Source organism: Argopecten irradians, chromosome 14 (genome assembly GCF_041381155.1).
Source record: "Argopecten irradians isolate NY chromosome 14, Ai_NY, whole genome shotgun sequence".
NCBI lineage: Eukaryota > Metazoa > Mollusca > Bivalvia > Pectinida > Pectinidae > Argopecten > Argopecten irradians.
The window spans coordinates 20490726-20514161 of record NC_091147.1 but is presented as its reverse complement, the minus strand read 5'-3'; the positions used below and the strand labels follow the sequence as shown (position 1 = coordinate 20514161).

The 23436-nt window shown below is 34.9% G+C and overlaps 2 protein-coding genes across 2 annotated transcripts; one reads left to right on the top strand and one right to left on the bottom strand.

Annotated features, from left to right (window-relative positions):
- Positions 1 to 5458: 5458 nt before the first annotated feature.
- LOC138307253 (ribonuclease H2 subunit B-like) lies at positions 5459 to 15854 on the bottom strand. Its single transcript, XM_069247894.1, has 11 exons — positions 15696 to 15854; positions 14184 to 14255; positions 13547 to 13654; positions 12314 to 12387; positions 11801 to 11915; positions 11243 to 11307; positions 10579 to 10681; positions 10100 to 10181; positions 8535 to 8583; positions 7642 to 7710; positions 5459 to 6733 (listed from the first exon to the last, which is right to left on the bottom strand). Exons 1-11 carry the CDS (start codon positions 15811 to 15813, stop codon positions 6635 to 6637), a joined length of 954 nt encoding a protein of 317 aa, XP_069103995.1. The 5' UTR covers positions 15814 to 15854; the 3' UTR covers positions 5459 to 6634.
- A 27-nt stretch (positions 15855 to 15881) lies between these two features.
- Positions 15882 to 22300, top strand: LOC138307252 (ribonuclease P protein subunit p38-like). The gene is made up of 5 exons (XM_069247893.1): positions 15882 to 16030; positions 18233 to 18283; positions 18597 to 18713; positions 19947 to 20166; positions 21219 to 22300. Exons 1-5 carry the CDS (start codon positions 15924 to 15926, stop codon positions 21813 to 21815), a joined length of 1092 nt encoding a protein of 363 aa, XP_069103994.1. The 5' UTR covers positions 15882 to 15923; the 3' UTR covers positions 21816 to 22300.
- The last annotated feature ends 1136 nt before the right edge of the window (positions 22301 to 23436 follow it).

The following is a 23436-nucleotide window of genomic DNA, read 5'->3' as shown; positions in this document are numbered from 1 at the left end:
CAAAAGTATTATGTATTACTAGAGCCCAAGGGGTTCTTTCATATGAAATTTGAGACAGAACTCTTTCAAAATGGTACTATTTATTCTGAACATCAAAATCCAAAATGGCGGCCTGTTTAGACCATCGCTAAATGATTCCAAAATCTAATATGCATAACTAGGGCCAAGTGGAGTCTATTATAGAATTTGAAATCCTTTGAGATATAGCGGTAATTAACAAACTTTAAGATTGGTGTCTGTAGGTCATCTTGTTAATGGACCGGTCCATTAGATACTATTCATAAAAAGAGTTCAAGGGGAATCTACAAACAGTGTATGAGACGGATCTTTCAGTATTTTTTGAAAATTGCGATAAACGGACCGGTCCAAAATTCAATATGCATAACTACTAGGCTCCAACGGGAAGTAACACCCATAGTTTACAGGAGTTAAAGGTCAATATGCCTCTTATTAAAAGTTACAATTATTGTTAAATAGTTCGGCCTAATCGAGCCTTGTGACTTTGGAATAACAAAAAAATTTTTTTTAAAGATTTGGTAGCCCTTGATCCAAGCATGCAGCATGTCAGTTACAAGGTACTAGTCCGACAAGGTACCTGCAGAGTGTCTTTAAAGTAAACATAAAACCTTGAAAAGGAGTCTTTTCCGGAGTCGTGGTCAAAGTATAAGACGACTGGAGAACCATACGTACCCGACTGACCAATCTGATACTATGATACTATAGAAAGGTGCGATGATGGACTACAACATGAAGGCCAGCCAATACAAAGAAGGAATTCTTCATTCGGTTGAATTGGAAGCATTTTTGACTGAACACGAGGAATCACTGGAATGTCTGTGGCTTGTCATCCAGGCAGGGGTTGTTGACTAACAAAGCGATGTGAGCGCTGACAGCGGCCCTGCCAGATGTACAGAAGACACTGAAAGCTTACACAGCCGGATAGATTTGTTGGCACATCAGAATAAATGGCGACAGTCTGACTGTCATTATACTAACGGTCGCAGTGATGTCCGCTTTAACTGCGGTGAATATGGGCATTATAAGAAATGCACTAAACAAAGGAGTAATGGCTGGTCTGGAGGTAGGAAAAAGAAACTTCAAGAAACCCCAGTTAAACATCAGGTACGTGTAATACCAGGTAAATGGACAGGCTGCGGAGCCAGGGATCTATGTAAAGGTTCTTATTGACGGGCAAGTTTCTGTTGGACGTGTTTTAATTAGAACTCCAAGTATTGTATGGAGATGAACTATACCACTATGAGGGAACACGACTATATATCGCACAGGTATGTGTGGGGTAGGTACATGTATCTGCTCAAGTAGACGTTGGCGAACTCTTACATGCTTTGAGATTGAGATCGATCACTTTACAAAGTTATAAAAGCCAGAAGCCACTGAATAAGGGGTTTGCTGCAAAGGCTTCTCTGCTTATCGGTACGCTGTGTATTTCACTCGAAGCAAAGGCATACGATATAGTGATGTCACTGCCGGTGTGTGAACGGCCCTGAGAACACCAGAAGATCCTGCACAAGCGGTCGCCTGAAAAGGCCACACTGATACACCTAACCTATTTTTGGTACTTGTATTCGGAAGAACTTCCATTCTCTAAGGCACTCTTACTCTGAGCAGGATACTGTTCGCCAAGCTCGTGCTGACAGTCGTGCCAAGGGTTAGTCACCGGAGTCACAAGAGTCGTGTATGGTATATGTCCAGACTTGGCAGAGTAAAGTCACTGGCTGGTTGTGAAGCCAGGATTAGAGAACACCACACTGAGGCAGTGTCGGATACTTCAGGACGCGTTGGTCGTAGGTACGACGGGTGGCTAGGTAGGCAATAAAGATCGAGATACTATCCAGGCCTGTGTACATACTTGTATCGTGTTGTAAAATACTGTTCAACTGCTCGACCAGGTAGTCAAAGGATATCGATCGCTTCCGGAGCAGGTAGCTCTGTCCAAACTGAGAAGTTGCAATTAAGAGTCAACACAGATTGATACTAGCCATGACATGGAGCTTATACTCAAGGCGAGGACACAAAAACAAATATTGAAAAGTTTAATATCCGTTATCTAAAACATTAACAAGAAGGGAAGGGATTTAACAGCAGACGAAAACTGTGTCATACAAACCAACAGAGGACATCGCGGCAATAACACAAATACTACTGGAGCTGCGATGCGTGAGGAGGTTAAAAAATCAATTACTTGAAGACGCTTTTGCTACTTCTGGCTAGGAGTGACTTAAGAAAGACTTCGTCTGAAGAATTCGTAGTTGGAAAAAACCCAAGAAAAGAGAGAGCAAACTAACCAGTGACTGTTGTGACCTCGAGGTGGAAGCCCAAAAGTCAACCTGACTGCAGTGTAGTTTTACCAACGAATATGGATCTGTCTCACATCGTACATGTTTCACATGAAATGCATCGGAAGGATACAGACCAGAGCACTATAACATGAGAAGATATAAGGTATGCACAATATGATCCTTTCTCTTCATTACGACGATCAATCTAACAGTAGAAAAGGAAACGTGATGACCGAGTCTGGTATCTGCCAACTAGCTAACAGAGGGTGCATCATCCTCGATATTCCAGTGGTTCTGATCACTTACGATCTCTACACCCCTGGACTATCACATAGTAAAACTGGAGGCAACAGAACAGAACAGGTAATTTAGTCATTTGATGTACATCAAAAGAGCCGTATAACGGTACACTGTGGTTGAATGTGTGGCTTTGATGTTAGGCGTCGCTCTCTCTGTACGTAGTCTTCAAAGGAAATCTTTGCTGGCCTGTGATTGGTCAAATGTTTTCCGCTGAGCTGCCTTCAATTACACTATGAGATAGTCCAGGGATGTAGAGATCGTAAGTGATTGGAACCCCTGGAGTATCGAGGATGAGGGTGCATGGACTATATTACAAGATACAGTCACGTCCAGCACAGTTGGAAACCAAATATATACTTCGCGCATCGGAGTAAATGAACATAGAGAATAACGGTTCATAAGAATGAGGAAATAAGCCGTAAAGGGACTGTTGAATATCGTGTTCCGCCAAGCGTGATAGACACAAGGATATACGATCTCTCTTTACAACTACAACTGACATTGTCAGGAACTGTTTAAGAGTCCGAGGTGTCAAAGTGCAGGCTAGTGATGTCGCTACCTTACCGATACCTGTATTGAGACGAGGCTTGGATATCTAGGCAGAAGAAAACTCCTCATATATTTGTATACGTAGAGGAAGCTGGTAGTATGCTAGATATACAAATGTACGAGAGTATCATTAGGAATAGGAAGATTGGTATTTCCATACTTTTATCAAAGTGAGAAAATGATGACTCATGAGAAACGACATATGGTTTGGAAGAAAATGAATGTACATCCTGGAAGTAGAAAGATCAGCATAGAGGACGACAAAACACCGTGTAGAACAGCATGTCATTTGGAGAATCAACTTTTCCAACCTGAACAGAGCACACATAGAAGATGATGTTACACTATGTCGGCTCTGTATTTGCACATGTACGGTATTTTCTGTCATCATCAACCATGATCAGATAGTCGCTTTTATCGTCTAGATGTTATTGGCTATAGGTCTTGACCATCTTACGTCCTTATATATATCATCCTCTGTCAGAGACAGGAAATCTTTGACAGAATCTTCTTCCATGCAAAAAATATATAAACCAATGCAAACTCCTCTCCCATTCCTTAATATGCCCGATTTGAGCTGCAAAAATGCAATTGTCGCTATTCACCTTAGAGTTTGGAGAGTATTAGAATCTAAGCCAACACTTAGTCACGACAGTCTCGGGATTCAACCTTTAGCTGCGCTGTATCCGAAGGAGATGCTAAAAGTTGTGGACAAATGATGAAGCATTAACTTAGCCCTATCAATCTGCACAATGATCCACAGGGGGCCAACTCAATGAAAATGGATGTTGTCATACATTTTTTTGTATTTGGAGGATGGACTGATGAGTATATATGACAGTCATGTAATTTTTTTCAAAAAATACGAGATTTGAAAAATAATTAAAAAATCGGGATAAACTGTTTTATAGTAAATATCCCGATTTTTTAATTATTTTTCAAATCTCGTATTTTTTGAAAAAAAATTACATGACTGTCATATATACTCATCAGTCCATCCTCCAAATACAAAAAAATGTATGACAACATCCATTTTCATTGAGTTGGCCCCCTGTGCAATGATCAAGTTTCTCCTATCCCTGGAACCCTGTAAGCCGATATTTTCTGAAAATCCTTAAGGCTACATCGCCAACATACAGAGAGATGCTGAGATATCACATGGACTTCATTTTTGCGCTTTCGTACTTAACGACTTTCACTGAGATTTATTTTGGCTATTTATACCGGTTTTACAATAAGGCAAAAAAAAATTGTCTGTTTGGGGTTACCCGACCGACCCTATTTTTTCCCCCGACTCAATTTTTTTCCCACTTTTCTACGAAAAAAAAAATTAAAAAGAGGGGATTTCGATCTCAGACTCCGGTTCCCGCCATCATTTTAGAGTGAAAGACACTAAAAAGAAAAAGAACCATTCTTGTAAGCAATCCGATTATGATGACAAATCAGACACAAAATGCAATATGTTCAACTATAGGGACCAATGGGAGCATACATAAAATGTATGAAATTCGAAATAAATCACATATGTTTTTTTTTTTTTAGAAATACTGGTTCAGTAACAACCATCAACTATCAAAATCTAAGATAGCGGCTTATCAGCCATCTTGTTAACAATTGGTCCTTAAGTGCAAAATGCACAATTAGGGTCCATGAGGAGCATACATACATGTATTAAATTTGCACCAGATTCCTTCTGTACTTTCTGAGAAATAGTGTAACTATCAAATTCAAGATGGCTGCCTGTTGGCCATCTTTTTGACGGATCAGTCCCAAAATGATATATACACAATAAAGGTACTAGGGAAACCTTCAGATGAAATTTGAAAAAGATCCTTTTTGTACCTAAAAAGACGGATGACAGACCACAGACGAGAGGCGTTTTAGAAAAGCCTTCCATGTGACGATGGTATGAGATAAAAACACTCTTTTATGTGTGGATATGAAAGCTACAAATATTGACCATCGGGTAAAATATCCTTATACTTCATATGTACATATGAAAGAATCTTATAATACATCCCCTGGACAAGCAAACAAAAGCCAAACCCAGAAAGTATTAAAACATTTACAAACACAATCAGTAGATTTCAATCGTATGTTTTATTTCTTTGACAGCCTGGATGACAACTCACATGGATCTTAATTGCATCCATAGTTCAATATTTCTTATCTAGATATAAAACTATAGTCAAATTCATCATCTCTGAATAGAATGTACTCCAAAAACTATCAAAAATTCACGTAACATTTTTGTAATTAACATTGCCACTAAAAATGAGAAATTTGGAATCACTATACAATTTTACATCAAAAACTATTAAAAATTCACGTAACATTTTTGTAATTAACATTGCCACTAAAAATGAGAAATTTGGAATCACTTTACAATTTTACATCAGTAAACTGAACAATTTTTGATAATCTGCAATAAAAGGGAGACAATTTCAAACCTGCATATTCTTTAAGTGTAAATGTTGACTGTCAAAGAGAGGTCTGTACAGTCAAAGAGGGGATAATTTCATATTTTGTAAGCACTGGTGGAAATAATTCAGCACAGAGATCAGTCCAAGGGAGATAATTTTCAATTTTTCATACTGCATATCTAAAGACTGATAAACTTGATAAATGGTTTGATGAAAAAACAAAATGAATATTTATGAACACAATACTGTTTTTCCAAGTTAAAAATCCAGTTTACTGCTGATCTTTCGTCAGAATTTTATATTATGATAAAAGTCAGATGAAGGAATGTTAGGTTATACAATTCCCATGCAATGAAATTACAATCAACATCAAAAAAGTTTAGAAAATAAACATTTAAAGAGCTTAAATTTCATCTAACAAGGGATGTGTTCCATATGATATCAAGTGTCTTCATTTACAAAAATATTTTTGTTTGTATGATGAACAAAATTTAAAACATGCACTTGAACACAAAACTGTACATTTCATGTACTTAAAGGTTTATATCAAACAAGCATGCAACAATGAAACATCTTGCTCTTACTTCAACTTAAACTGAACACAATTTTCAGTGGATTTGTGTAATTGTATAATGCATATATCAAATAACCAAATACAATATATAATCCTGCATAAAAAATCACATTTTCTGAATAAGAAAATCATCAAAATCGGTCCATGCGTTAAATTTCAAAAATTATGTCAAGCAACATAATTTTTAGCACTTCAAATTCAACTGTAAAATGAAACTGGCAAGATGTCTTTTATTTAATTATGAAATTAAATCATTGGAAAGACATACAGTACGATATTTTAAATATCTAAATTACTCTTTGCATTGGTGTATAAAAATTTAACAATCAAAAGGAAAGCACCATTCAAAACAAATGCATTACTAGATATATATGAAAACAATGGTGTTAACAGTAGTCAACTATACACTTGAATTTGTCTTGCTGAATATGCTGTAGTATCTTGAGTGGTAGTTGTTTGAGACTTCGACGAAATCAGTCTTCAATTGCTCAGGTTTTGGCTTTTGGTGAAAAGAAGCTAGCCATGCTCTTCATACCGGATTTGTCTACTTTGCTGAGTAAAGACTGTGCTTTGTTCATCTTCACAGGCTGAAACAGTACAAACAAGATAGGATTACTTCAAACAATTATTTATTTCTTTACCTATCACTGTAGACAAACTTTATTTTCATGCAACTGAATTTTGCACTTTTCATAGGCAGTATGAATTATCAAATATATAAATTGCTGCAAAAATATTTCAAACCCAGGTATTAAAAGTAAAATCAAGTCTCAATTGCAAAATTTGCATTGTCATTAAAGTTGTTTGAAATGAAACGCAAAATTAATTTGTGACTAAAATAAGTTGGTCAACAGTGTCTCAGTGCGAGAGGGACACAAGACCAAAAGACTGTGGACAATGCATCCTCAATACTCCAGGGACTACTATCACTGACATTATATCAACCCCTAAACTATCTCTTAGTACAACTGGAGGCAACAGAACAGAACAGGTAATTAAGTCCTTTGATGTACATCAAATAAGTTGAGTTTAAGTACACTGTGGTGACTGTGTTGTTTTGAAGTTGGGTGTCACTCTCTGTAGTCTTCAAGGGAAGTCTCTGAAGGCCTGTAATTGGTCAGTGAACTGCTTTCAGTCTTACTATGACATAGTCCAGGGGTGGATCAAATGTCAATGATAGTAACCCCTGGAGTATCGAGAATATGGACAGTGGCTTGATTCTAAAATCAATGTAATGAAACAGTACTAGTGTTATATTATTGCATCTTTTGCTTTTTAGTAACTTTTTAGTTTTTAAAATGTGTTAACTGTCAAACTGTTGATAACAAAATATAAAGGAATGAACACTATTGGTAGATCATCAGTTTCACTTTACCAGTGGTAGATCATCAGTTTCACTTTACCAGAGTTTTCCAATCTTCAGTATCATCACTGATTAAATAACAACTGAATACAGTTATCTGACAGATAAAACTTGAACAAAACTGATTTTCACCTTGACCTTGACGTTGGCCTTTCCTTGACTGTAATCCTCTGTTGGACCAGAATTTTCTGTTTTCATTCGCTAGAAAAAAAAGAAGACAAAAACAGGGAGTTATCTTTATGCAAAAACTATTATTGTAGATTCCTATTACAATGATTGTGATAACAAATTATACAAATCACTTTCGATGGCATGGAATTAAGTATGTGAGGAGCATAAACTGTTGGAGGAGACCGGAATGCCTAGAGAGAGCCCACCTGTTTGGACAGGTGAGCTGAGCCAGGACCTTTTTATGTCCGTGCTAGGGATCAAACCCCAGCTAGCTATTAGTGAAAGACGAATGGCTTAACCATTACATAACCTGATTATTCCATAGAAATGTTATCATAGAAAGAATTTTTTATACCGCCCCCCCATCCATTGGGTATAGACATATTTCATAGCATTTGTTTTTACTTATTTCAGTATGAAATGGATAACAATAATTTGTAAAACTGTTTGATATTTCAGTAATTTCTGTTATATTTAATGTAAAATTCTATTACACTGTAAACCAACTTTCCTTCATATGCGATTTACTTTCGCAAATTTCATGACCCAAGTAAACTTGTGAAAATTAATCTACCCTAAGTTTTTAAATCTGTGTGAACTTGTTTTGAAATGGAAATAGCGAAATTTAATAGCGGCAAAGGAAAGTTGCTTTGCATAATGTAATGCAAAATCAATGCACCAACAGTATAATAATTATGATCAAGTAGGATATCCTGCCGGGTGTCTTTTGGAGTACACATCAGTAAGACAGCACTACAAATTAGATCAGAAATGCCTCTATCACAAAGAGACAAACATACCATGCTGCTGGCAACTAAATCTGTACTAAGTTAGACAGAACTTAAAACACTTACCTTAGCAGGAGGTTCGGAAACTTCAGACTTCTCTGGTTCGTCAGGTAAACTGTTAAGGGAGATATTTTAAGAATAAATCCAGCTGCTTATTTAAAGAATATGGAGACAATTTATAACAAGATCTAATTGTGACAGGTGATGTCACATAAAGTTCCCCCAATTTCCACAAGAGCCTAATTTGACAAGAGTGATCTCCCCTGAATGATGACTTTTTTACTTTGTATTACTGGTAAATAAATTTTATTTCCCTGAAGAAAAATGCTTTTTCAAAGTCACATCATTTAAAGTTATATGTTAGGCAGTAGGCACAGCAATGCCTATAATTGTATTTGCACTTAATACATTTAAAATAAGATTCAACATACATGTTGACAAAAATTTGCCTTTTTTTTTCCAAAATGGCAGTTGAACTTTAAAGATGCTCCACCGCCGACAAATGGTATTTTTTTTCACCATCAAAACCAAGAACAGACGATTTAGTATTTTTCTTCAGTTACAAAAGTTTCTTACTTTACACCATTACCACCATGGAAAAGCTTGAGCTTCTAATTTTTCTTCAAGGTAAAAATATGAAAAATAATTAATTGCATCCCGAAAAAATTCCTTGGCACTATATCCTATATGGACTATATGTACTGATTGCGCATGTACCAAAGGCAAAATAAATTATTTTGTATTATTTTTTGTGTTAATTAGACAAATATATACACGATTAAACATCAATTTTTATTCAAATAATGAAGATCATTTATGCTCTGCCAGCGGTGGAGCATCTTTAAGAACAAGGTAGAAAATTTGAAACAGTCAGATTTTTTTTTTTTCTACTTTAAAAATTTAGAATCTGATTTAAACTACATATTAAAACCTATATCAGGCAAATTGGACCAGTAGTTAAATATCTATAAGCAGTTAAATTTTGAACAATGAAAGGCTTTGGCAGCCATCTTGGATGCTGGTTGAAAAAAAATAAAACTGGTTGACAAATCTGCAGGTAACCAGAAATGACCTCGTAAAATTTTCATGGCGATCCAACTTATAGTGTTTGAGAAAATGGTAAAAAGTCGCTGCAGAAAAAGAAGAACCAGAAGAAGAAGAAAAGTAAGAAACGAATCAAACACAACAAGTTCCCCACTCTGTTGGGGGAACTTAACAAATAAATTAACAACTTCAATTTCTTTTAGGTAAATCTGTAATTTATATTCAAAATATTTCCATTTCAAAAAATACCTCATTTATACTAAGTGAATATTTACTCAAACTATCATGTCAAATAATCATATCATTTCAAAGGACAATCACTCAGTAAGTTTTTATTGAATAGGTCTGACTTTCAACTCGTGTTCGAGATCTTACTGTAGAAATGTTAATCGATGCTACACAACAAGGAACAAATAGATTATCTCAAGAGGTCACCATAAGCTAAAGTCACGAGACCTATGTAAAGTGCTCTTGAATTTTGGGACAATTCAGGTTATTTACTTTGCAATTTAAATGAAGAACTTTTTACACTGATTAAAGGGAGACCACTGATAAGTGAACATATTAGGATGACAGTAATAACTCACCCAAGGTGTACTAATAGTTCCTGGCCGAGCTCCTCAGGCAAATAATCACACACCATTCCATGGGCAAATCGTCGGAAGTCATCTGTCGATAAACAAGATCACATCTACTACAAAATTTACTGGAATTAGCATCTCATCTTCTTATAAACACCCTTTCAAGCTTTTGTGGAGGTATATTTTTGTCAAAATAATATTTTTAATTACATTTCACTCGAAGAAAAGGGAGGGGGGGGGCAAGTCAATGGTCATTTTGCCATTGTTTCAGTCTTAAAGTGCAATTTTATTTGTCTTTAGGTACATTCTCATTTTAAAGTCTATTTCTTGGACTTACCAACATGATTAACACCTATGACTGAAGTCATAGTGGAAATAAATAAAGGTCACTTTATTAAAGTACAAGTCCATACTGTCTATTAAAAATTCTTCGCATATGTACATATAACAACAATTGACATAAGAATTTTATATTAACAGTTTACCTGTTGTTGCTGTAGAAAAGCGTTTACTTCTGATAAAAGAAGAACTCTGAGCTCCAGATACACATATATTTTTAGACGAAAGCACATCTGCTAGCTTGTCAACCTGTCCAAACAAAATACAGAATGAGCAAAATTTATTCAGTAATCCTAAGAAGAAAGCCTTGAATAGCCAGGGCCCAGTTTCACAAACATTCCTTAGTTTTAAGGAAATTCCTGATAGGAAAATTTGAAGAAATTTGGTTGAAAAACAAAGCATTTATTGCATTAAACGCCGGAGAAACTGACATCTTTAATGTCTAGTCCTAATCAAATTCTGCTGAACCAAATATGGGTTTTGGGTTTTTCAAGTTTCAAAAAGACATGTGTTTACATGCTTAGACTGTAAACCTGCTTGAAATAATACATCTTTGCAGAGTTACCTTCCTTGTGGATAGGTATCCAGTTACATCATTATTTTTTTAAGTTAAACTAACATCTGTTTTTTTCCCCTGAGAAGTATGATGATACCCTCATAAACAAATGATGTCACAATAAATTCCTACCCCCATGGGCAGATAATTCTGTGATACGCATATACAGAATACATATCACATATTTATTGATTAAAATCAAGTATTTTTTCCAGATTTGTAAAGTATTCAATTCCGAAATTCAATGAACTTACCTTTCCTTGTAACCATGACAACGCCTTTTCCTTATTATATCTGTATACCCGTAAATCGTCATCACCTATGAAGGAATTAAAGCTATTATAGAAGAATGACCACACACACACACACACTTACAGCATTGCTTTTACTGACAAGTAGTGATCTTTTCATCATTAAGTAACTGAAATGTCTTATGAAAATATTTGGGTTTTTGTTTTATGCATATGACAACATTTTGTTCAGCACATCTATTGTTTAATATGCAAATCAAGCTTAAAACCATGGATGAATTATTTAATGAAACCCATGTTCCTTTCTGCTTTAAGGAAAATTTCTATCACTATTGCATTTGAGACAAAACATTGATTTTTGTAAATTTCATTTATGGTAGAAGACTAGTAAAATACAGAGTTCAAGTCTGATACATATTTATGACTATGACATGTCTAGACCGGCCAGTTATGTAATAATTTATCATTTATGGTAAGAGACTAGTAAAGTACAGAGTTGAGTCCGATAGATATTTATAAGATTTTTGTAGGACTGGACATGCCAGTTATGTGATAACTTACCTTTTGTATCTGCCACCTGATGAAGTTCTGATATTCCGGCAGTCTTGTACAGTCTATGACATTCTGGGAAATCATCATCTGTAACAATCTGGTCAATAGTCATGAACTTTCCAGTCTTTAAAAAAAACAGAGAATAATTATGTTATAGTAATGATGTTGTTATGAAAAGAAATCTATTCATATGATATATCATATAATCTATATTCTACCATTGCTACAAGTCTTGGCTATGGCACAGAATCCTGATCTTCATCACGAAAGAAGACTTATCACTTCATAGCTTAAGTTTTCCATCTTTGCACATTACAGAGTTATCTGTCCCTGTGGGTAGTAATCGATTGTGAGGTCATGAGTTTGAATGCGTAACATCATACTTTTTGGAGAAAATGACGCAAGTTTTGCTTATAAAACAATGACATCACTAAGGATAGCTACCTACAAGGGAAGTAACTCTGTAATATGCAAAGACCAAATTCACTAAGAGTGCTGTTGAAGTTTTGTTTTGTTTCATACCTTTTCAGCTTTGATCAGGTAGGGCAGCACTAAAAACAGAGGGTCTACAATAGCAGTCAGAATTAAGGATCCATCTGTAGAACAAAAATTAAAAGTAAAATGATCTTGTTACTTTTAGAAACAAACTCAGTAACAAAAATAAATCATTATTTTGAAAAGATAACTTCTATGTTTCCTTGGTAGAATCAATTTTTTAAAATCTGAGCTGCTAACGCACAATTATCTAATGTTCAATCTCAGTTATACCAGATTGGTCAATTGTTCTTCACGATTCAATCTCATCTAGACATCCTTTACAATATTATACTAACATATCCATATCAAATCAGTAAACAGGGTAAGAGAAATATAATCGTTCACCATCTCCATTGGAGATATAAACCCTTGAGATAAGATTCTTGGTTGTGTTTGACGACTGAATTAAGAGAATCTAACCTCTCGGTTTCTTCTGATTCATACCAAAGAAGGTAAAGATTGTGCACATGTTACTCTTACTAGTAAACAAGGGAATGCAAGACAGCTTGCACTATCCTCAGTATCCCTGGGATTAGTAATATCTACCCCTTGTCACAGCAAACCTGAAGGCACTGTGTACGAAACAGATAACCAGGTAGATTGGTCCTTTGATGTGCATAACAAGTAATGATACACAGTATAGCTTTGAAGTTGAGCATCGTTATCAGCAAATTTTCAAAGAAAGTCTCTGCAGGCCTGTGACTGGTCAGCTTTATTCTTCTGAACTGCCTTCAATTTTGCAGATATATTACAGAGGTGGACATGATGACAGTGATAGTAACTCCTAGATTATCGAGGATGAACTCCAAACAAATGCTAACCAATTATGCTAAATAAAATCAAAATTTGTGATGTAACCATATCATAAATATTTGATAACATCATTGATTTTGATGCATATTAACCAGCTGTATGCAATCAATATAATGCTTATAAACAATTTGGAAGAGATAATTATCAAAACAGGTCTGTTAAGTAGAAATACTGGTTATACTCCACATTTTGCAAGCCTTGTGCTGATCAGCACATATCTTTCACTTGGATACCCTATCTAGTTTACAATTCCATGTAATATTCTATCAAGTTTGGAGCTATTTTTCACATTGCACATTTAATAAGAAAATGTTCTTTTTTTGCTCTGACAGTAGTAAAAGTGAATAATAATACATCAATATGTAACAACTATCGCTTTTTTAATGTGTATTCGTTATCAGTTACCACTTTGTACTTGATCCCCAATGAACCATGACCTGAATTCTTCTTTAAAGGAGGTTACTTCATGGATATCCTGTTCTTCATGGGAAAACACATATAATGCACCTTTATCTGCAATGAATAAAAATAACCCATTTAAAAATGCCACAAAAAGTCCTTATATAAAGCCATTAAACATATTTTGTATGTACAGCAAGGGATCAATTGGAGTATATAAATACTATCATTATATATTATTCCTCATATTACAGAGTTACCTCCCCTGCAGGTCGGTATCTATTGCAATATCATCATTTTGGGAGCGAAATTCATATTGTTTTCTCTGAAAAGTATGACGTAATGCTTGCAAACAGATGATGTCACAATCAAAATCTATGTAGAGCTGCATGCATGTGCAGATAACGTTGTAATGTACAAAGACTTTATATGTATATTTTTCCTTTGGTTTTGCATGCTGGTGTATGTATTCATCAGCTAAAAGTTCATAGAAAACTTGTATGATCTTCAGAACTTGCATCAAATGTGAAAGGATGTAAACTGTTATTGAAGTTATTAAAATAAATCGTCAAATAGTTTTTCTATGCAGAATTTTATGGAAGTCAGAATATAATGATGTTTCGGTTTATCACCAACAACAAACCTGTTTTAGGATGACGCAGTTTACAGAAAGTTGGTTTCTCTTCTGCATTGGGATTTTCCTCTAGTATGGAATCTACAAAAAATACAGACTATTTATCAATGAACTATGGGCAGAGCATGTGCATGTAACTATTGGATACTTATTACCAACACAATGAAGACTAAATACAAATACTGGCAGCTGCCTTAGTTGCTTAGGAAAATCATTCGTTGCTCAACGTCACGGTCAGTTTAAAAGTGTTCACGATATATTCATCCAAAACCCCGAGTGACTTTAATTATCCTTCTTATATACGTCCTTGATGCAACACTGAACAGTATTACAGTCCTGCATCTGAGTAATTATAATATATAAGACATCCATTTGACAGAGTTTCAGTTAGTTACCCAAATGCAGGACTCTGTGAAATAAAAACAGGTAAAGTTGTTTTAGACTTTTTTATGTACATAACTCTCTAATGTCCAGACCTCTGTATACTGTATATTGAATCAAGATGGAACAGAACCATCTCGATACTCCATGAGTTACTATCACTGTCATTAGATCAGGGCTCAAATTTCAGGCTGTTTTACTTGCTTTTTGCAAGCTTAAAGTAGATACACCAGAATAGCAAGCGAAAAAAAAATATGCACTTGCTTCTTTTAGCAAGTGGTTTTTATTCAGGGACACCTGTAAAAATGGCATGATGATTATGAAAAATTGTTATAATGGAAAATATGGGGACACACTTCTTACTATAATGTTGTTGATATACCTACACCTCACATTGTAAATTATCATGCAAAAAAAAAGATTTTATATACATGTATAACAAAACAGATTTGAGCCCTGTTAGATCCACCCCTGGAATATTTGGTTTATCCACAGGGGCCCGTAACTACTGTTTATATTATGATATATATTTTCAGTCACTGAGTACGTTATATCCAATATTGGGATATAACGCACCCAGTGACTGAAAATATATATTATAATATAAACAGTAGTTTCGGGCCCCTGTGGTTTATCTGTGGTCGCACATAGAGCCTTCAGTTTTAATTCCTGGGGTGGATATACATGTATAACAACAGTGATAATAATATATACATGTATATGTACTATTGAGGATGGATATACATTACATGATCAAACAGTCATGATCAGCTACAATGTATCAGGCTTATCCCTATTGCTATTCCTCCTCGAGACTCTTTTATATTTGACGTTTGATAGAGGTCTCTGACGAGAGACATCTATATCATACGTCCGAATATAAAAGAGTCTCAAGGAGGAATCTCAATAGGGATTACTACCAGGCTTAAACTAAAGCACAATAATTAAGCTAGCTACATGTACATGTACATGTACATGTACTGTAGCACAAAATACATCACCGCTTGCCTGAAAAGTCCGCCAGAAGTTAAGGTATCTTTTCAGCTACAAGTACAACAGTAGCTTATTGTAGACCTATATCCACAATTATCAAAAGTGTCAATATATATATAACCGTTGTACCGCTACACCCATACAAACCATTCATTAAAAACACCCATTGTTCAGTGTCATTGTTGTTTCCATTGTTTTTATGCTCATGCGTCATGTCTCCATTGGTATTTTTAAAATTTTGTCTAGAAGATCGTCTTGTTGACATTTCAATAGTATCAAAATGGCGGGAATCATTTGATCTGGCCCAGTTAAACGCTTGACGAGTGGACTCCTTTGAGGCCAAACGTTTCTGTGACGCAGCAGACAAAAAGCAATATGTCTGCGCCCACGTTGTCGCATAAGCAAATGCAGCAGACGATGAAGAAAGGAAATAGTAGACAGGGGACGAAAGCTGTTCTATCTAATCCATACAATATTCACTGGTGGGTGATTGATAATCTTGTCACAGGTCTTTGAAGGTTGCAGAGATCTAAGAACAGCTAGCCTGTACGCCCAACTTCAAAGCTAACAAGTTAGAGGGTGTACATTTATCAGTTATAGTGGTTTATCAGTTATAGTGGTTTATTCGATGCTTTTGATGTTGTAAAACTATTTACCAACTGTACCTACTGAGCTATATGCACTTGGTCACCGGACTAAGTCCAGCCACAGTGGTAATAATATGAATTTAATGCAAACCTTAGAAGAGCGCAGCTACATGTAAAAGATTATAACATCATAACTTTATATTGTCTATATTTTTCTACGAGATTAACAATAAAATATTTCACTGACATGCACATGCTATCGATAGTTAGAAAGAATTCAAAATAATCTAAATGGAATAGTTCAATATACAATTCAATCTTGTTTTCATCAGATGCAGATGCTATGAAAAATATGTGTGAATCTGTGCCGTCATCTTTGGCGTCAGGTTTTTTGACGTCACTGCTGACGGTGCCGTGCGCTTGAGAACATACACAGTATGTATTGGGCCAGTACATTTATTGCGTTGTTCTTGTATATGTGTAAATTAAAACTACTTACAGTAATTTTAAAACGTATACTGATAACACATTTAGTCTAGTACAGAAATTTCAAATCTTGTCGTGCTGATAACAAGAATTAAAACATGGCTGCCTACATGGAGGCGCGAGACTTTTCCCGCGGGACACAATTTCAAAGTCCAAGGGGTACTGGAATGTATTGGAATCAATATGCTCACACACGTGTTATGGTTAGTAGAGCTGCGCTCTTAATATGAATTTAAGGCAAAGCCTCAGAAGAGCACAGCTTCATGTAAAAGATTTTAACATAATAACTTTATATTGTCTATATTTTCTAAGAGATTAACAATAAAATATATTTTATTGACATGCACATACTATCAAAAATATTCGCGCGAATCTGTGCCGTCACTGCTGACGGTGCCGTGCTCTTGAGAACATATAGTCTGGAGAACATACACAGTATATATTGGACCAGTGCATTTAATGCGTTGTCCTTGTGTATGTGTAAATTAAAACTACTGAAAGTAATTTTAAAGTGTAAACCGATAATACATTTAGTCTAGTACAGAAATTTAAAATCTCATCGTGCTGATAACGTGAATTAAAGCATATGGCTGCATGCCTACATGGAGGCGCGAGACTTTTCCCGCAGGACAAGATTTAAAAGTCCAAGGGGTATTGGAATGTATTGGAATGTAAATGCTCACACACATGTTATGGTAAGTAGTAAGTAGAGCTGTGCTCTACGCGGCCTACGTTTTATACATGTAGTTTCAGTATTGACAGTCATGATCAATGACTGTATTTGAATTAACAAAAGTACATGACAAAATAGCTTGGCCCATATATAGGCTAGTTAGTTTTACAAGTATATTAATTAGGTCCATGAATCTGTAACTATCAAGCACGTGTCTTGTCAAGAAATTATAGGAGGCGTGAAGGAGTTTATACAGAGAGACACGTACAAATGCAATTTCAATGTACTGACTGGACTGGGACGATGATCAGTGACCAGGTAGCGCAATCTGTAGAGTATGTGTCAGGTGTTCACTGTTCAGAGGTCCCTGTTTGAGCCCTGATCTGGCTTCTACATTTTCTCCTCCTCTGTTTCAAAAGCTTGCCAACCTCATCCAAGCATTATGGGTATATGCTTGACAGGGAATTTGCAAACGTGTAGCAAAAACGTGGAGAAAAGGAGGGAGGAATGTAGCAGAAGTGACTAAGTCTATCATCACTTAACAGCTGCTGATACAAGTAGCTCAACTGGTAGCATACGACTTGTGTTTACTTCGGAGGTCAAGGGTATAGACCTTCTGTTTTTGACTGATCTGATTGAAAATATTAGTCAAGGATTATGTGATACAGGATTCTGGTACAGGGGTTCATGCCAGCATAAATTGTACATTGTGTAGATGCCAATATTGACATTGCAAGCAGTTGCATGGCCTTTAACTCCTCTGTCACCCCTGAAGACACATTTAGTATTAATGCTAGTCCATTATGAAATTATGAATGAAGTACCAAGTAATTAGAAATTGGCCAATAGTTGGTCTAGAAGACAACCAACCAATATGCATGCAAAGTAGTATTGTCATGAAGATGCTTTCTGAATTCTATTTTAATGATCTTTTCCAGGCCGACTATCAAAGAAGATGTCCAAAAAGAAATTCTGCAAAAGCTCATCAGGTAATTTATGCTCGATCCTGTCATATATACAGTATAATGATAATCATATGCATGTACTGGTAGTTTATAGAATGAATGTGATAACTAAGATAACACTGTTATTGATTATATACGGTTGTGTACATGTAGCTGTTTTTTTTCTGTTAATGTGTTTGCTGTTATGCTGCTATGATCCTGTTTTGTAGGAGGGGATCACAGAATAATACAAATATTTCAGTTATCAATTAAAAAAAAATCACTTCATTGGTGTTATTCAATCCTAGAAATGTGTTTCAAATTTTATCAATCATTTTTATTATTTGTATCTTTTAAGTTCATTGAAGTCACTGGATATTGCAAGACCAAAAGGCATTAAGAAAAAGAGAAAGATGTCAGATGATTCAAAGACAGACACTGTAAAGCCAGTGGATGAAGGAAAACAGGCCATCAGGTACATTTTACATTGAACTCGGGTATAGTTTCTATAAGTACTGGTATATAGGTTACCCTATATTTACTACTTTAAGTAATTCGTATCCTACAGACATATGTCTATAAGGATCCAGTGTTATATGGAAAATAACTGTTGATATAATATTACTTCCTTGACTCATACTAGTATATAGTACACATACTAAATGTGGTCAGTCTCAGGAGGGAATTTAATATATCAACAGTAATGTTTTTTATCAAAATATGACCAAAATGCATATTTAGTTTGAGTTTTAATTTACTTGAACCAAATTATAGGTTATTTTTATAACATATGCGACCCAATAAGCGCCCCCATACCTATAAGAGCCCCTCCTCATTTTCCAGGCCTCAATTTCATTTACTTTAAATTCAATTCAGGCTGAAAATATGAAAACAGTGGATTTCTTTATTGATTTCTTTTCCAAAATGATTTATTGCTTACTTTCAAGCACCCTGGGTGTTTATTGAATCAAACACAGTCAGTATGTAAATAATATCAAAATGCTCCATAATAGATCTTTATATATATATAGTTATATTATAAAATGTATGATTGACATCTAAAATACAGTTACTGTTTGCATTTGCTGCTCATACCGATGAGCGATATCTACAACCCATAGTAAGGTTAAGGACATTGACTGAACAAATCTTAGTTGAGGAGCAATCCAAACAAACTCAAAAAAAGATGACTGACTATTTCAAAAAATAAGTGTCATTTACAGGCTACGTGACTTTGATCGTTGTCATTTCACTGATTTTCTACCATGTACATATATGTGAGAATAAATGTTTGTGCTGTAATAAAACTTTCTCTTCTGATGATTTTCATGTGACAATATAGTGATAAGGTTCTATCCTCTATAAACCGGACACCTGTATAAACCGAACAAATAGACTGGTCCCGTTCACATCCGGTTTAGACAAGTTATACTGTATAACTGGTATAATTATAAAAAAAATAATTTCCACAGGGATGATATTTTAGCAATTGTGCAGGATATTGGCATTTTCTTAAAGCCTGCATGCATATACATGAAGTGCAATTTTAATTTTTTTTAGATTTTACTTTCCTGTTTTAATTCTATATTGCCAAATTTTTGACCCGCTGAAAAACCTGCTATACCAGGTATATACTTCAATACTGCAAACAGTATGGGAAAAAACTGTATCATAAATTATTTAGTTCTAATTTCTTTTTCATTGGCAGAAAACAGCTCCTGTTTGGTGTGAATCAGGTTACCAGAGGCTTGGAGAAAGATGATGTACGATTGGTCATCACATGTCGGTCTGCCCAACCGGTCATCATAACAAGGCATTTGATTGGTTTAGCCAGCCTCAGGAAATGTCCAGCGATCTGTATTAGTGATCTGAACAAGTCTGTTTGTGAGGCCATGAACTTGACATCTGCTGTGGCTGTTGGATTCAAGGCAAGAATATGACTAATACTGTACCAACATACTTATTTTAGCACAGTTACTGTGAATAACTGTGAATTATGATTATTAGCACGAATATAAATTGGTGATTCAATACCGGAAATACCCTTTTACAAAATTTAGCGCCGTACATGAATTAGTACTGCAAAGACAGCACGAAAAGCGCTAAAATAAAACTATACATGTACTGCTATATAAGTACATTTACATGACTCACCTAGTTCATTTATTAAACACATAATTATATCGGGTGCTACATGAAGTTAATGAAAACAATGTAGTTTGCATGGTTGTTGGAGATAACCAGTCATTAGAGTAATTGTGCACAATAGATAACATTTGGAATCCTGATGTTTTAAATGCATTTCTGACTCTGAGTATAATTGTACGTTACTGTTAAAGATTTTAATCAAGCTGTTTGAATATAATCTGATCATTATTACAAGTACATGCTTATGAATCTTCGAGGGTATAATTAAAACACGTACAGCATAGGTTGAACAAGATATAGCATAGCTTTAAACATATACATTGTACATATTGCAGTAATTGGAATTATTTTATGTACTACTTTTGAGACCCTATGAACAACTATATTGATTAAATTATTTTGAAAATGTTGTGATGTCTGTCCTTATCAAATAGGAGTAATGTATATCTTTAAATGTGCCACTGAAAAAGTCATTGTTAAAACTTTGAGATATCTGAAGATTTCAGTAAAACAAATTAGAATGTTGTGTATATGCTTGTCCTTAGTCAATTGAAAGAGTGTGCAGTTACACAAGTTAGTTTAAAACAAGTTTCAAAACAAAATTCAAAGTCCTAGTTTGAGGTAAACATCGCCTGTCATATTCTGGAATCTGGGGTCTTGAAAATGATTAACTGGAATGACCCTAAAAAAAATTCTAGAATGAGATATGTGGAAATTTGTTTTCTGGATTGATCAATAAACATATTTAGAAATCTGGGGTCTCAAAAATGTTTTACTAGAATGGTTCTAAGTTGTGTGACACTAATATTTGTTTATATTTTGTTTATTTTAGAAAACACCTGAAGGTAGAGAACCACATGTGTTTGATGACTTGGTGGAATTCATTACAAAACATGTCCCTGAGACGTCGCTGCCATGGTTACACGAAAGTTCAACAACTAGGTCAGACATGGAAACAAGTGTATCACAAACAGCAGCTAGTGTGGATGTAAAGTGTCAAACCTCTGTGTGTGAAATAGAAGCTTCTGACAAGTCAGGGAAGAATGGAAGTGCAGATGTGATACGTAACAAATCTAGTGAAGGTGAATTGAGGGAAATGACTGAATCTCCTATCCAGGAGAGCTCTCACAAACATGTGACAGATATTGTAAAATCATATGCTAAGCCAGGACATCAGTCTAAAGTTGTGGACTATTCACATTTCTATGTCTATAAATCAGAGGTTTTAAAACCAAAAAGCGAATGGCCAGAATTTATTCAATTTTCGAGTGAACCATCAATGGACATTATAGACTACAAAGATATGGCATGTGGTAAAGGTATCAGTAATCCAAACCAAATGTCTGTGAAATATGAAAATGTGTCAGTGCAAAGAATTCCTCCCAATCCTGATAGAAAGAAAAGAAAACGGAAATTAAAAATGAAGTGAATAAAATTTTTATTAAAAAACTAAAATAAACTGTCTCTGCACATTGTTTTTAATTTCAATATATTCTCAGAAATCTTTTTTACAGATTGAAAAATAGCATGCAATTAAGATTTACTCGTAAGTTATGACCAGGCCCCGATTTCTCGAAACAAACTTAAGTCAAAAACTGACTTAAGTCAATTTGATTCACATAAGTTACATAAGGAGAACAACTTAAGTTTTGACTTAAGTCTATACTTTTATTTCGAGAAATCGAGACCTGATGGAGTTGGCTTCAAGTTAAAACGTAAGGTTTGTGGAGTAAATTTTGAATTTCAAAAATTAAGAATGATCTTGGCCTTCATTCACGGCCACATGGATCAAATAGGCTAAAATCATTAAATGAATTCTTGTCATAATTAAGATAATTAAGACCTGATATTCAGCAAGCATCATGAAGAGCTAGAAGTTTGTTCAAATGAATAACCTTGACCTTCAGGGTCAAAAGGTACAAAAAATGATGAAATTTAAAAAGCATGTTGATTGCTTCATGCGATTTCTTTCCAGCAGTTAAGTAAAAAAAAATATGCCAAAGTGAGCATTCTTGGAAACCATAGTGTCTAAACTTCACGCTTCGTTGCTGATTATGTGGGGAACTGATGATATAAGTAATCGGCCGACTCCTATATATAAATTGTCATGAATGCCAACTACCATTGGTTACAAAGGTCATAATATTAAGTGGGGTTGAACTTATAATATCTATACAAATATTGACAAAGTTAATAATAAAACTTAACACGAATATCACTTAAAGAAATTAAATAATAAAAACATAACAGCAAGGGTTTATAAGTGAATGATATACGTCCTTGTTAACAGTGAACATTTCCATGTCGCAACTTAGAATACGTCTGGGATAGATAGACTGACGTTAGTCCCTGTATAACATGATCTCAATCAAACAAGCTTAAAATGTACACGGTATTGTAGGTAGAGACACCATTATAAACCTCGAAATTTAAAGATACTCTACTGCCGACAGAGTATTTAAACAATACCTATCATTTGAACAATAACTGATGTTAATCATGTATACATGCGTATAACTAACACAAAAATACATATAAGATATTTTTTTGCTTTCTGTACACCACTATCAGTACTTCATTTCATATAGGACATTGTGCCATGTTTTTTTCGGGGTCAAATTAATTATTTTAAATATTTTTATCTTAATTTGAAATAGGAAACTCAAACTTTTCAATTGTGGTAATGGTGTAAAGTAAGTAACTTTTGTAGCTGAAAATAATACTTATTCATCTTTTCATCAGTTTTCTAAACGGAACTTCACAAGCTTATGATTTGCAGACAAACACTGCAAAATACCCGTACACATATCATTTCTACTTTAATAGTTAATTGATGAGGACTTAAACAATGAAAACGTAAATTTCCACCATTTGACCTCTGACATTACAATAAGTCCAGAAAAAACTTGGATGTTCTGAATAGCATGCACTATGCAGCTGACCCTAAGGTATCTTCATGCAAAAGATTTTACTTATCACTGAGTGGGTGTAAAACTGCCCAAAGTCATACCTCTCCCATTTTTTCAGGTTTTGATCTTGCGCTTAAATAT